This window comes from Zeugodacus cucurbitae, chromosome 3 (genome assembly GCF_028554725.1).
Source record: "Zeugodacus cucurbitae isolate PBARC_wt_2022May chromosome 3, idZeuCucr1.2, whole genome shotgun sequence".
Classification (NCBI taxonomy): domain Eukaryota; kingdom Metazoa; phylum Arthropoda; class Insecta; order Diptera; family Tephritidae; genus Zeugodacus; species Zeugodacus cucurbitae.
In genome coordinates, this window is record NC_071668.1 from 274,616 (window position 1) to 290,793 (window position 16,178).

The 16,178-nt window shown below is 34.6% G+C and overlaps 2 protein-coding genes across 21 annotated transcripts in view; one reads left to right on the forward strand and one right to left on the reverse strand.

Annotated features, from left to right (window-relative positions):
• Positions 1–16,178, reverse strand: part of LOC105209613 (restin homolog) — a 26,481-nt gene continuing 10,303 nt past the window's right edge. For 7 of the 20 annotated variants that reach the window (XM_054228053.1, XM_011180100.3, XM_054228052.1 and 4 more), the window contains 14 exons: positions 13,582–13,719; positions 13,256–13,297; positions 11,324–11,476; positions 11,060–11,266; positions 10,812–10,977; positions 10,436–10,613; positions 10,154–10,213; positions 8,820–8,930; positions 6,618–6,722; positions 6,022–6,088; positions 1,411–5,189; positions 962–1,092; positions 217–425; positions 1–154 (listed from right to left, as the gene is read on the reverse strand). In XM_054228053.1, the coding sequence (XP_054084028.1) occupies positions 111–154; positions 217–425; positions 962–1,092; positions 1,411–5,189; positions 6,022–6,088; positions 6,618–6,722; positions 8,820–8,930; positions 10,154–10,213; positions 10,436–10,613; positions 10,812–10,977; positions 11,060–11,266; positions 11,324–11,476; positions 13,256–13,297; positions 13,582–13,719 (5,390 nt within the window). In that variant the 3' untranslated portion in view covers positions 1–110. Of the gene's footprint in view, positions 155–216; positions 426–961; positions 1,093–1,410; positions 5,190–6,021; positions 6,089–6,617; positions 6,723–6,762; positions 7,426–8,819; positions 8,931–10,153; positions 10,214–10,429; positions 10,614–10,811; positions 10,978–11,059; positions 11,267–11,323; positions 11,477–11,854; positions 12,785–12,822; positions 13,226–13,255; positions 13,298–13,581; positions 13,720–16,178 lie in introns of those variants that run through there. The other 13 variants (XM_011180107.3, XM_011180105.3, XM_029038642.2 and 10 more) reach the window with 8 other exon arrangements.
• Positions 13,952–16,178, forward strand: part of LOC105209612 (adenylyl cyclase-associated protein 1) — a 24,426-nt gene continuing 22,199 nt past the window's right edge. Inside the window, exon 1 of the mRNA XM_054228077.1 lies at positions 13,952–13,982. Coding sequence (XP_054084052.1) covers positions 13,967–13,982 — 16 coding nt within the window. The 5' untranslated portion in view covers positions 13,952–13,966. The remainder of the gene's footprint in view (positions 13,983–16,178) is intronic.

The following is a 16,178-nucleotide window of genomic DNA, read 5'->3' on the forward strand; positions in this document are numbered from 1 at the left end:
ATTATCACAAATGCATACTATTAAAAAAATATCTATGTATGTATATTGAAATCAGTATCCTTAGTTAGCGCGTAAGTATATTATACATTTGTATTTGGTGAATACATCTTTTACCACTCGTCTTCAGCGCATTCCCCTGTTACGTGGCCGAAAACTGAGAAAAGAAAGAATACAATTGTTCGAAGTGTCATCTAATGTTATTTTCCAAACATTTACCTTCACAGGTTTCACAGTATTTGCGCGGTTCTGGTAATTTCCGTACCTTTTTGTGCGTCGCCTCGTTGAGCGGTGGAGGTGAGTAGCCTCGATCATCGGATGCTTGAAGGGGGCAGTCTTCGGTTTCGTGTCTATCAAATTCATCGCAAATATCACAGAAAACACGTGGAGCTGGTTTTCGCTTAGCGATTAATTCAAACGCTTTTGGCCTAAAAATACATTTTTATATTTACTATAAAAATAAGTAAGCAATGTGAAATTCAATCGGAATAGGATACGAAATCTTTCCGACAGCATTCACATACAGTAATAAATTTTTAGTATGTGTATATAAAGTATAAAGTTATACAGATAACCGATTCACTCATATAATGCATATTCACAGACAGATGAAGGGCAGATTATCGACATTTCCTTGCCAAATCCAAAATTATTAAAGACAACTGCTCACCAAGTTTTTGAGATATTTCGAATATTGTCTGATATATGTATATGTACAACGTAAAATAGATATGAAGGGGATATCCTAGACTAATTTCGTCATTTGGGGACAACCGTACATTATAAGACAAAGCAATACTTATACATATATATGCATTATGCAAGTCGGGTTAATTGGGAAATTTATTTAGTGGCTTCTTGTACATTTATAAGCAATTAATTTTTTTTTGTAGTAAGTTCTCTTCAAAGGGTTAAGAAGCGGTTTTTTTAATTATATAAGGTCAGAATTGTTGTTTTTACTTACTGCGTATAATCCGTGGGTAAAGCTTCGAGTGCTTCGATCTTAGCCTTTAAAGACTCATTTTTTTTTTGCATGTCCGCAATTATGGAGTTCAAAAAATTTATTTGTGCTATGTTGCCTTCAGGTTCTTCACCCTAGAATTATATAAGTTTTTATGTATACTCATTCTACAATATGAAAGGAGCAACATATCGTTCATTTAATAACAGACTGTTATTAGTCAACAGTTTTAAATATCATACAAATTTAATTGCAAAATCATACATAAAAAACAATTTAAATTTCCGAAACATGTATGTATATATATATGCACATATATTAGATATACATAACACATACACGGGTACATAATTCTAAAAATATGTATGTTCCTTTCAGTTTTTATTTATTTATGACAGTCTTTTATTAAATGAGACATATGTATGTACATATGTATGAATCTGCCTGCAAACCTCTTTTGGATCAACAGTAGTTGATAAATTATTTGGTGCAGCAACCATTGCACGAGTTTTCTCCAAATCCAGAACCTCAAGTTTTCGTTGCATTTTAACATTATCACTATTTAGCCTTTCTTGAGATTCCATATTTCGAATATTTTCTTCTTCTAATTGTTTAACACGTTCGTACAGCTGTTGTAGTGCTTCACTCTTAGCCGTGATTTCAATATCCATTTCATCAACCACTCTTTTATATTCATCGAGTTGGCTTTGTAAATCTACTTGTTGCTCCAATATATATTTTCTTTCATCAACTTGCTTCTGTAATTCGATTTTTGCAGTATTCAATTCGCTAATTTTTGTAGCCTGATCTAATAATGTGCTCTGTACACCTGCTAAAGCCGTTTGTGATGCCTCAAATTTCGACAAGCTACTCGCCAATTCGCTTTCTTTTTCCGTTATAATTGCCGATTTTTGTTCAATATTAGCTTGTGCGTCAATCAATTTCTGCTTCAAGTCGATAAGTTTTTCACCTAGCTTTTCTATATTTTGATCAGATTCCATTTCAAAGAGTTCGAATATATGGGCTGTCTCGCATTTCTCTTGTTCTAACGATTGCAGTGCTTGTGACATTTCAGCATTGGTCGCTGAAATATTTGCATTTACTGCTTGAATCGTATCCACCATGTTCCGCAAATCATCCATTTTATTTTTATCCTCTTCTGCCAATTTCGTCCTAAATTGGGCTTCAGTGTTCGCAAGATCTAATGCACTTTCTAATGCCTGGATTTGATCTTGGAGCTTCTTGGTGTCGTGAAGTCCGCTTGACTCGGCCAGTTTTAGTTGTTCGATTTCATTGCGGCTTTTTCTCAATTCGTCTTCGTTCGTTTTCAGTTCTGATTGCAAACTAGCGATCTTCTTATGAAGCTCTAGCTTTTCTAGCTCTAAAGTACTGAGTGAATTTGAACCATCCAATTGGGTTTGACGTATAACCTCGCGCAACTGTTCAGTCTCGTTGAATAAATTAGTAATTTGTTTACCTAGATCTTCCTCCTTTGCTTTAAAATTCAGTTGAGATTTTAATAATTCATCTTGTAGAAGTTGTATTTGTTGTTGTAGACTGGAAATAGCCTCATCTAACTTTAACTTGGTTTGATCTGCGCACTTTAACTGTTCTTGGAAATTGTCAATAATTTTTTTCTGCTCAGTCGATTCTTTCTCCTTTAAACTATTTAACTGATCTGATAACTGTGCTTGCATTTCTAATTTTAGTATTTCAAACTCCTCTGATTGTTTGTCTTTTGTTTCTATTGCTGCTTGCAACTCATTTTTTAATAGTTCCATATCACGAAGATTAGTTTTTAGTCGTTGCTCTAGCTCTTGCAATTGGTTACTAAGTTGCAAGCGTTCAGCTGTCGATTTATCTGTTAAGTCCTGCATAGACTTCTGTTTCTGACTAAGTTCGTTAGTCAATTTGGTTACAAGTGTACTTGAAGTGGTCATTGTGTTCCGTGAGGTTGCCAAATCCTTTTGAAGATTCTCATTTTCACTCTCCACCACTGTGCATTTCTCGGTAAGTAGTTCAAGTTTGCGTGATAACTCACTTATTTCTAGCTCCTGTTTACCACATTTTTCTTGCTCCATCTTAAGCATTTCTGCACGTTTCATATTCTGCTCTGTAGCGCTTTTTATTTCCTTCGTGAGCATCTCCACTTGGTTACACAATACATCTAGGCGTTGTTGGCTGGCCTGCAGCTGTCCCTCAAGGTTCGTGCGCTCCATGTTAGTTTTATCTAATAGTTCATCGTAAGCCTTTTGCTTTAGTCCCATCATCTGTGACATCTTTAAAAGCTCAGTATTTGAATCTGTTGACGACGTGCGGAGTGTGTTCAAATCTTCTTCAAGTTTTTTATTCTGAACAACCATAGATTCATATTTTCCTTGCAAGTTCTCCTGTTGACGTTTTTCGTCACTGAGACTCAGCTCTAGTTTAATAGTCTTTTCCTCAAGAACAGACAATTGATTATTTTTTTTCGTTATCTCATTGCGAGTGTGTTCACTGATTGCACGCTCTTCTTCCAAATCTTTTGATACAGTATTAAATTTCTGGTTAATCTCCTCTAGTTGACTTTCTAACATCAGCCGATCATCGTTATTTCTTCCTTTCATTTCCAGTAAATTCTTTTGATAAATAGCGAGCTCTTCATTAAGTCTGTGAATGTCATTCTCAAGCTGACAAATAGTTGAACGAGAAGAATTAAGATCATTTCCGAGAGCTTCATTTTGAGTAATTAGACTTTCGCATTTTATATTTAGGCTATCTACCTTTCGCGTCGAAATGCCAATTTCAAGTTGTTGCTGAGCACACTGCTCATCTAGCATTTTATTCGCGATGTTTAAATCAGAACATTTAGTTAAAGCTATATCGAGTTCCTGCTTTTGTTTGTTTAAGAGATTGTTTGTAGTTTCAAGTGCAGCCATGGTCGTGTTCACGTTCTCGGTTTTTTCTGCTATTACATGGTCATGGTACGCGCACATTTCCCTCTGAGATTTCAAAGCACTTTCTTTGGTTCTTAAATCTTCTAAAAGGTTTTGCACATTCAATTCAAGTTCTTCGATCTTTGAAACTAATTCTTGTTCGCTTATCGATGAATTCGATTCTAGATTCGTTAAGCGTTGTTTCAATTGACCAACCTCAATGTTAAGAAGCTCAATCTCTCTCAGTTTCTCGTTCAGTGATTCTTGGAATTTTTTTTGATCAATTTCTCGATTTTCTGTCAAATTGGTATTGGATTTTTTCAATTCTTCTAAGCTATCTGTATATTCTTGTTGCTGATCTTTTAAAAGTTTTCGAAGTTCTTCTTCTGTAGCGGCGGCAATAACTTTCAATTCTTGTTCTTTCTTGAGCTCTGAGTTTAGACGACCATTTTCTACTGTAATATCATCTATTTGTTTTTTCAAATCTTCTATGACGGTGCCCAATTGTGTCATCGCATCTAGATGCTCATGGTCTGCACATGTTGCAGCCAACAACTTTTCTTTCAAGGCTTTCTGAGATTCAGTCAATTTCTTTACGTCTTCATTGACAGTTCTCAGCTGTATTTCTGCGAGGTCTTTAGTCTTTTGCAAACCTATTATTTCTTCTTTCAATTTCTTGTTTTCTTGCACATTTTTAGCCAACTTATTCTTCTCTTGCAAAAGACTTGTCTGCTGTACTTTGAGCAGTTCTTCTACTGTCACGTTCTCCGCTTTTTGCACGCTAAATTCTGCTTTCAATTTGGCCAATTGCTCATTAACATCCTGCAATTGAGAATCACGATTTTTGCATTCTGACCGTAAGACTTCGCATTCATCTTTATTATTGGATCGTTCGATCTCTACCTTTGATAGTTCATTTTTCTGAGCAGTAAACTCAGATCGTAATGTATTTAATTGCGTATCCTTCTCCTCCAGTTTAAGAACAAAATCGGTTTGCAATTGTTGCCGCTCCTTCTCCGCTTCTTCTTTGAGCAGATCCAATTCATGGCGCAGATTTTGAATGCCACATGCTGATAATGAGAATTTTTCCAAACTCTCATCTTTATCCACCAGCTCTTTTTGTAAAGCTTCATTTTCTTTCCGAAGATATTCTATATTTTCTTGCAATCGTTTTTGCTCATCTTCAGAGTTAACGAGACGCCCTTCATATTCCTCTTTTTGCTGTTGTAATTGCAATGTAACTTCGGCGATCTTAGCAGTGGTCGTTTCAGTAACCTGATTAATGGCAGCAGCTGTATCTTTAGCGGACTCTGTCTCTGTAGGTAATTTTAAATCATAAATGTATATACATACATACATATGTACATGTCTTTATAACAATATACAGTAGTTTTCCGAAATAGCGAATATTCGGGCTTTGTAAGTACTCGGTTTAACGAACGACATGAAGAACTCATATGAAGAAAGAGAAAAAATAAAATAACATCGAACCAGAATTAAAAATAAAACTTGAAAAAACCAAAAGAAATGTGCAAATTAAAAAAATTTTGAATTTTATAAAAAAGCTTAAAATTACTAATCAGCACCATATAAAAGTATAAGTATCATAATTGGTTCATTTTGGAAGAATTTATTGGATTTGAATTGTTTTGTTATGGTTTTCCATTTTTTAACAAAAAATTAATAAACCGATTTATTAAACTGCAATTTACGGATATTTAACTCATTTTTATTGAAAAACATACCTCTAAGTGAGTACTCGAATTAACGCAAAATTCGGTATAACGAACAGGCCTGACAATTAATGTGTTCGTTATTTCGGAAAACTACTGTAATTTAATAATACACAGGTTATGCGTACACAGCCATCACTTAAGATAGGAACGTACTGGATAGGGAAATGTTCAACAGATACTATTTACTTACATACATATGTATGTAAATATATAGTAAATATTTTCTCACATATGCGAATTAAATTAATTGTATATTTTTATATTCTTCTGTCAAGTCTAAGTAGACGATGTAGATCATATACCGACAGCAAGTACATATATACATAAGTATGTATCTCCAAGGATATTACAAATGGATTTTTAAATGAGAGGAATGGCAATACTCTGCCGATTAAAATTGAAGTTAGCTTACCTGTTGAGAGAACAGTTAGTTTTTTCTCCAATTCCTGAATTTTGTCTCTATATACATGAGATTGGACCTAAAACATAAAGGGTGGATTTTGAGTTGTGGAAATTATTTATAAAATTTAGAAAATTAATCCCAAAAGTTCAAAGGCATTGATTACATTAATTCAGATTCCCAAAAGAATTTAAAATAGCGTTTTACTGCAGTAATGATTAATTTTTTATAATTTGGAACTAATCAACAGTATTATCATCTCACATATACAGAAGTGTTTATTGTCTATGTTTTGATCATATGCAACAACTAACGCCAATTGCACTTTGCATGTTAGCACAAATGTTCATAGGTCTATCTCTTAGGGTATTTATATAATCGATTTTCTTTGAGGGACTTTGTGGTGTAATTCTTCAATACATATTGATCTTTAATTTCATGATGTGGAGGGTAAAGGCAAACATTTACAGTGGCATATTCTTAATGTTCTGGATTTGCCTCCTGTTGTGTATATATTTCACCGCTTTTAAACATTAAATTTCCTAGTGATCATGCTTGTGAACTTTTAGCATTATTCATATTCGAATTATCTGCTACGAGTATCTTACATCGTTGCCACAGTATGTAGCCTCATCAATGGAAAATTGCAAATCTTCGGATTTTTTACGTTCATCATCCAGCGAGCGCTCCAATTGAACTATTCGGGACTTCAGCTAAAAGTTCAAATAGGAGAATGACAGAAAAATAAAACAGTTGTAAAGGAGTAAAACAATTTCAACTTTATTAAAATATTTTATTTTACAAAGTAAATATGTATGTGTGTACATATAATCATATGTATTTTAAGAATGCTGCAAATATATTGCGAAATATAAGGGGTTAAGGGGGTTAAATTTTATTAAATACAATATAATATTAAGAATCGTTGTTTATATGAGCAATAAAATTCGCTCAATAAATCCATATGTATGTACGTATGTAGCTTTGCTGCTAGTTTTTTTGTAATCATACTTTGCTTAATGATTGTAGGTAATTCCTCAATAAGAGTGCAGCACCGTAATAAAATAGATCCTTTGGCTATGTTTAACTTAAATTTTGGTGTATTTAGCCAAAATTCGAATGTACATTGAAATTATTTAGTAAGAATTCCAAGTATTTCTTGCGATGGGAATCTAATATATACACTTTTCTCAGATAATTTGAGCACCGTTTGTATCTACTTATATGAATATATAAGGTTTAAATCGTCAGCAACCGAGAATCCTATTTGATGCGGAGCGGTGTAAGGATACTGTGTAGGATGCAGTGTCGTTCGTGATTGCCATACCAGCCTCGAAATTCGCGACGAAGTTCAGCCAGTCGAAAGCCTCGACGCGCTACGAGCCGTGCCCAACGGTCTGAGTCACTGAGTTTATCCTATGTTAAATATTGGGGTAGGAGTTTGATTTTGGACGGTTAGTGTCTTTAAATAAGTACTTAAGTACATATCTCATTAAGAAATATTTGAACATACATATATTAAATCGGTTACATATTTTTTATCTCCTATAAATTCATCTTCGTTTAAGTACGAATTAAATACATATACATACATATATACATACACCCATCAATTGTATCCTTTTATATCCTGGGAACAGCACCTTTAGTAGTTAGTGTCAATTAATTAAACAAACTGCAGTCTTTTCAATATGCAAGTGACATTGAGCGATTTATTTATTGCAAATAACATAGATTCAAATACAACAGTAAATAGAACAATAAAAAATAACATTGACAAATCATTGACCTATATGACAATTAATAGCAAATATCTCCACCAAGAGAAAAACGAACTTAGCGAAAATGTTGTGCCTTAAACACTGTGTACTATAGGGAGTTTAATTTGTCACGTATTCGATTTTATTATTAATGGTTATTAATAGTGGTTGAAATTTAACAAAACAAAAACTATACAAAATATCTAGTTTTCTCAGTGCAACTCGCTTTCCATCCGATTTCGTGTGGGTTTGTGCAATTAGAAAATGTGACATTGCAAAAAATCAATTCCCATTAAGTAATTGTGAGTACATCATTCTGTATTATACTCGTACACGTACACTAATAAGTATTATAGATGTACCAACAACCCACACAAATTTCGCATTTGTCAATTAACTTAGCGAAACTTTAACAATTAATAGTAAAATCAAATGTCTTGTGAAATTCTAGAAATATTATAGTTAGAAATCGGTTTGGTCAAGACCTCAATTTTTTTGACGATCCTATCGAATTGGACCATTCCATGCACTAAGAGATACAAAATAGACACTTCAAATTTATTTCAATGTACCATGTAATCAAGCACTTAATGAACAATAATAGCAAATAGAAAATTTTACAAGGGTTAGCAGGTTAAGGGAGGATATGTGCCTGTGGGTAGGTATGTATATATGTATTGTATATATATATATATATATGTGTGCGCATATTTGTGCTAAAACCCAATTAGCTGAAAAATGCCCTAAACTATAGATAGTATATATATAAATAGTTTGGAATTATTGTAGAATCTACAATGCAATCAATTTATTTGCATCCCAAAACCACACTCTCTTCGTTGGTGGCGTAGGCGAACGCGATTGCGAATATTGTTGCGCCAAGGAGGAACGTTTCTTCGGAGGCGAAGAGGGCGGTGATTGAGAATAGCGTGATGAACGCGACGACGGTCGTGGCGGTATAGTAGGCAACCGTTGCCGAGTCAAACGGAACGGTCGTTTCTTATCGGCGTACACGACCGGTGCATATAATATATCTTCGTAGATAATTACCTCGTTTATATTCTTCTGGTACTGTAGAGCCTGATTTTGACAGTCCTCACGATCCAACTCTCGCTCTATCATTAACTGTTCAATGTGCTTCTGCTTCTCGTGTAATAAATCCTAGACATGTCCATATTAAAAGGAAAAGATTAAAATAAAAAAATTATACAATTTGTATTTAGATCTAAACGTGCTACTTAGAGTAATTCACATTGCCACATGCACCTAAGGAAATGTTTGCACAAGGGTAAGTATATTTATATGTACATATGCATCTGGATATACAAGTGAGGAGATACACTATGTATGATATAGAGGTACATATATATGTGAAGGGATTTGCAATTAAAAACACAAAAATTAAAGACACAAATGTCACATATATTTATTTATATACAGGTAAGGGCATACACACAGCTAAGGCTAAAATAATGGAAATAGCGTTTCTGGTTGCATACATATGTTGGGATCCCTCTGCCAATAACCGTTTTATTATTCCACCAAACATTTTTAAAACAGTACTGTCTGTATGTATACCTGTACATAAGTACACTAATATATAATACGTGTTCAACCAAATGTGAAAATGCATTCGCAAGCAGATTCGCATTGCGACTATACATTTACGTACAAGCAAATTATCGTAGTAAAATAATTAAGCGCTCTGCTACGCATATGATAATAGTGACAATTACTAAAAAGTGCAATTTTATTTATTTATGAAAGATCGAAACTCATTTTTAAAATTTGCAATAACGTGTACAGAAAATGAAAAAAAATTGCTTTATTTAATTTTTAGAAATAAGAATAAAAAACAAATAGCAAATAAATAATCATATATGTATATTCGAACTAAATACCTATGTATTTCAAATACATTGCATTCATTGTTAGTACTTAGAAAAACTTTACACTATATTTTAGTTAACAAAACGCAAACAATAAGAAAAAATAACATAAAAGGTATAACAAAAATCTTAGGACTGTAGTAGGTTACATGTGTATTAATTAGTGCAACTATTATTCATTCAGTATTCACACAATGAACGAACATTTAGTCGCTGATAAATTGCAAACAATTCAAAAGAATTTTTTTAAATTTTTAGTACACTATATGTACATTTTATAGGCAGGTGAGTTTTCTAAATTAAAAATTCTTTGTGTGAATACACTCGAATAAGTATCATATGTACATATGTATATACATATACAAATAGCTATAATTTTGGAGCCTCTGTCCCATAGAACTATTTGGGATACAATTGTAAAATAAAGCAAGCATATACATTTTGATTTCTTCACAATTTTCATGATCCATATATGAAAGGTGTAATATAGCATACCTGCATGGAATATTGCGATTTAGGCGTGGCAACGATCGGCTTGATTGACAAAGGTTTGCGCTGTATGTGAAATAATTTAACATCGTTATGGTTAATTTATTCGATTAGTTTGGTTAATTGCCAAATCTTATGGTTTTAAATTATGAAAAGGAAGATAAAAAATTTTGATTTCAACTAATAAAATAATAAATAAAATTAAATAAACAACCAGCCAGTGGGAGCTCTTTTTAATTTTTGGTTTATAAATGCCGACAGATGTTCATCATAACGTCTTATTTATACCTGAGCATTCATGCGCAAGCGAGATGTATTTGTTGTTGCAATGCTGTTTATAGTACCAATAGAGTTGAGAGATTCTCTAGAGCCAGTTCTGGAGAGACGAGATTTTTTTGACGACGGCGAGAGTGAAACTTTGGCGATCGGCACAAAAACTCCATATTTCGGCTTGCATTCGAAATACCTGCGTAATTAGGGAATGAATATAGATGTTGTTTTGAGAACATCAGATATGAGAACATCTCCAATTGTTAATTGCAAAATATATTTTCAGTCAAAATTAATTTCCTTATATGAATATATGTATGTATATGATATACATACATATGTACATATTTTCAGAAAAAATTGTGGTCCATCGATACACTTTATTTGAACTTACTTTATGCCATCGACGGACCCATCGTTTTTACCAGAGGGCTCGTCTAATTCCACACCACACCAATTGCCTGAAGCGAACTGCGTTTCACCCAAATAACGTAATATACCTGGACGACTACCGAAGCCAGATGACACAATAATGCGATCGCCAACTGTCAAACCATTTTCTTGGTTACGAACCGAAGTAAAAATTATAATTAAATGAAATGTCCATTGATTTATCTTTTCAATGAGAGAATGTTCACATACTTCCCGGACTGCGTAGAAATGAGCTGCGTATGCTGGCAGTTGGTGACACAGTACGTGAACGATCTGGAGACATTTTTGCTAGTGGTGAGGTCGGCGTATTTGCTCCGGAAAGCGGTGCCAATGTTAGACGTGTTAAACGCGAGAAAATACCACGCCTTGGTTCGCACTGGAAATAACGTTTGCCAGCAACGCAACCATCATTTTTACCTTAAATAAGTATGCACAGCGTGTCACTGAAATCCATTACAACTGACAAATACTTACCATTCGGTTCATCCAATACAATCCCAGCCCAATCACCTGGGGCGAAATGAGTCTCGCCAATGTAAGCTATTTGTCCGGGGCGAATACCGCCTACCCATACTTTTTGACCAATTATAAACTGTTCTGTATCTTGTGTTAGAACGGCACCATGATCTGAAGAAGAGAAAATGGACCACTTGAACAACTGTGTAATACAATCCACATACGTGTTGCATTTTGGAAGAATTGCGGAATATTTTTAATGACTTTTTTGGTAGTAATTTTCTTGCGAACTACAACTACATATGTATATAACATTAATTATTATGAACCCATTTATTACAAAAGCAACTTTCGGGGTCATCAACTTTGTTGCGTCATCAAATGCTGAATTCAATCTCTAATCGTAAAGAAGGGGAAAACTGGTATTGGCCACAATAAATTTGTCAGTTATAAAATGATCGAGAGTTACATTTGTTACATAAGGACGATAAGTATGTGTCTGCAGATATGTGCATTTCTATGCATAAAGAATTTATTTTAAAAACTTTCCTGTCATTTTCTTTAATTGCCGGACAGATAATCACTTGTTTTATTTCAAGGTCAAAAACTCAGCGTTTACAACGTACAACGAGCGGAACAAACTGCGCTGGTGCATCAATGCATTTGGATTGAAAGCGGCCAAATGCAAAAAAATTCTACGCGACGAGAAAATATGAGCAGTAGCTAGCTCAATAGCAATGTGGCTCTATTTATATGTACATATGTACATTTGCAAGTTAGTGTATGCATCATAGTTTAAATATGTATGTGTGCATTTAATTTGCCCATTGGAACAACGCAGCGTCGTGAGGGTGTTGCAAATCGAATTTTCCATCATATAGACGTCAATAGAGGCTTACATATGTATATGAATATTTATGCGTATGTATGCAGAGTGGGTGTACAGATCAATTGGTCACGAATCCACTCTCAGCATTTGGTATGCACTTACACCTCGCACTCGCTTACAAATACATTTGAACATATAAATACATTATTAATATGCATATGTATGTACGAGCAATTTACATATACGTATATACAGACATTTAGGTGGTCTAATTACGCCATTTCACAACAAATATCGCCAAGCTCCGATATAATATCTAAAATGATGGGCATGCGAACATTGCTGTGTGTGTTGTAGGCGTACACCGCCTTCATAAATAGTGTTCTTATTCGCCAGCAATATTTGAAAATGATTTGCGAATGATTACTGCACCTGCAATATTATGAGCGCTCGACATGCGGATCACGAAAGGTAACCTTTTCACAGCATATTAAATCGGAGTGAAGGAATGCCCACTTACGACATTTTCTTTTTAATATACCTCGAAATTCTATTATTTAGAAACTTGGTATAATCAACTTTTTATTCATATTTGCTTATTCGGTTTCAACTTATGATGCATAAAGCCAATTTGTTATGCAAAAGCAACAGCCGAACCGATACCAGTTTATTAATGCATGCACTTTACCCATTTATGGCAGCAAAAAGTAGCACACATTTGATGCATCCAATGCAAATGCGTTGTGAAGGCGTCTACACCCGCGTTGCGTTGGAGTTACCGCACTGAAGCACTGAACACCATTTATACTCGCCTTCATTGCCGAATCATAACTGCAACTTGCGCGCTAATTATTTGCATACCCATGTTGTAATACGTACTATGAGATGCTAATATAAGTTTTAAGCGTTTCATAGCATTTGTGTGGTATAATTTGAATTTTTATGTATGGACCGTATAGTATTTACTCGAATTGTATGTATGTATGGATAAATATATTCGCTTATATATAAAAGTTAGTATAGACTTGGCCTCTGTTCAACGAGTTAAGTGATCCATTGCATTTCAAAATATATGTGCATACATATGTAAGTATGAAAGAGTTAGTTGGCGAACTGCTTACCTGAACTGCGGCGGCGCCCGGTGGCTTCAAGATACAAATCGACTTTCAACGTAAAGCACAGAAACAACAAAGTGGACAAACAATGAATTACAAAAGCAGAAAAAATGTAAAGAAAAGATAAAAACACAAAATGAATTCGTGAGAGATGCATATGTACATATGTATGTACGATGTATTATTATAAATTTACGCATACTCGTACATGTATATAGAGATATCTTGTAAGTGAGCATTGAGCGGTCGCTCGATATGATGAAAATCGCGACCGACCAACACTTGCAAATGCTCACCAACAAAACATTTGTATCGGAGATGTATTAACTTACAAGAGTTGTGGTGATCTCCATCCCCAGATTTCAGGGATGTCGTCGTAGATTTCGCTGAATTACGTGACGATAAGTTGTGATCCATTTCAGGGGAAAGTGAGGAGAGTGTAAAGCGCTTTACAGTCTCCTGGTACAAATCTGTCGAACGTCGCACGTTGAGCGATGAGTAGAAGCAGATAAGAAAATAAGTACACATGCATGAATGCAAGTATGTGGGAGTGTTTGATATGCAGGCCACATGAATTTTGGTATTTCACATCGGTACATACGGTATGTACGAATGAGTTAGGTGGTGTTGAGAGATCGACCGTGGCAAAGCCGTTGTGGTCGCATAACATTCGTGTGAAAAAGCGTGAAAACAAATAAAAAACAATTTAAAATTTAGATGCAGTTGTGTCAAAGTAAGTATGCACTTTTGTATGTAACAGTTAATGTGTACTTAAAATTAACTGGTTACTTGCTTAATTTTGCGAAATAAATACAACAAACACACGTGAAATTGTATCCGACTATGTTATAGAATAATAATAACGGTTAGCTGTGTGATGGTTTTATATACATGAGTACATACAAACATTAAAAATTAGAAGAAGTTAGTGGTTGCATTTTTGGTTAATTCTTAAAGATGCGACCTTAAAAACACAACTATTTATGTTGAATAATAGTGTTCTTATTTTAGTAATATGAGTAACTTAACGATATATTCAAACAAATTTTGCAAAGTAAGTGGGAATTTAAAACTTTTGATCAATAAATGAAGAAAGCATGAATGTCTACTTCGTAATAATAAATAAATCCACATCAAAAGAGATGTATATTGATAAAACATATTGAAACATAATATTTCGAATGAAACACCCTTCAAATCAAAGTATTTTGAAAAAAAAAAAAAACATTTGGTCAACAATTTCTCTTTCTCTTTAACTTTTCTACTTGTTGGGAAAACGTTCTACGTAAACTATTTGAAAATAAGTTTCACTTGGAAACTTTTAAATTAAATGTCATGGTGTTAGCTTTTATTAGACTCACCACATTTATACAAACATGTTGTAATTGCGAACTGCTCGTGCTCGCATGAGAACTAAAAAAATGAACTCATAAAGGTGAGATTGAAACCGGTATAATGGGAATTAAACAACACTGTATCAGAAAAACAAATAACATAACGAGACGAGTTAAATATACGCGCACCATGTACATACATACAAGTTTATGTACGTAAATTGATGTGACATTTGTTCTAAGCTTTGCAAGTATATTTAGATAGGTGAGTATATTAAATGCTAGCAATATACTGCAGGACAAGACGAAATATCTCCTGTCATCAAACAAACAGTCAGCGTACTCGCGTTTTGGCTCCTACGTCACTGTTGGCAGTCATAACTTTGAAGTTGTAGATAATTTCGTTTATCTGGGAACCAGCATTAACAACACCCACAATGTCAGCCTCGAAATTCAACGCAGAATCACTCTTGCCAACAGGTGCTACTTTAGACTGAGTAGGCAATTGAAAAGTAAAGTCCTTAATCGACGAACCAAAATCAAACTCGTATAAGTCGCTCATTATTCCCTTCCTGATGTTTGGCGCTGAAGCATGGACGATGACAACATCCGATGAGACGACTCTTGGGATTTTCGAGAGAAAAGTTTTGCGCAAGATTGATGGTCCTCTAACGGCGAATACCGCAGACGATGGAATGATGAGCTGTAGGATATATACGACGACATTGGCATTGTTCTACGAATAAAAAAACAGCGGGTACGCTGGCTAGGTCATGTTGTATGGATGGATGAAAACACTCCAGCTCTGAAAGTGTCCGATGCAGTACCCGCTGGAGAAAGCCGCGGACGAGGACGACCTCCACTTGGTGTTTAAAGTTGGCGCCAAAAAGCAAAAAGGAGAAAAGCGGTTCCTACGCCAAATATATGTATATATATAATATACTGCAGGAACCAGGAAGATAAGTAGAATCAATCTAAATATACCCGTCTACAAGTTTGCTTGAACGTATTAAAGTATTTTCATAATTAATCCTATGTGCTTTACCAAGCCCACAACATGCCATTGCGATAACCGAATCAGGGGTATATGGCGCCTACCAGCATTCAGCAATAAATACGATGAAGTAACACAGATTGGCGATCGCACAAAATGTCCTAAAACGTAACCTTATTGACCTCGTTTAACAAGTAAAAACCAGATGAGGCTGGCAGAATTCGCTCTTCTCTCCACCATCACACTCTATCATGTTTTAGCAACAGCATTTAATGCCTTTGTCGCAATTGAGCATTAGATCAACAAGCTACTACATGCCCATGTTGGGATGACACACACAGGTCAGTGACTAACCATTGAAATTTTACGTCGCCATTGAAGCAACACCGACCGAATAGAGAGCCTGCCGCCTCCATTTTCATTACTGTTTATCTACCTGTGTATTTATTAAAGGCAAATCGATTAGGAAATATTTAACATTAATTAAATGATCATGTTCTGTCAGATACGATTTGAAGATTAAGTATAAACACTTTAACCAGTAACATTTAATGACGTCTTATGGGCGTTACGACGGTTATTTAAACAAGTGGAAATTTTA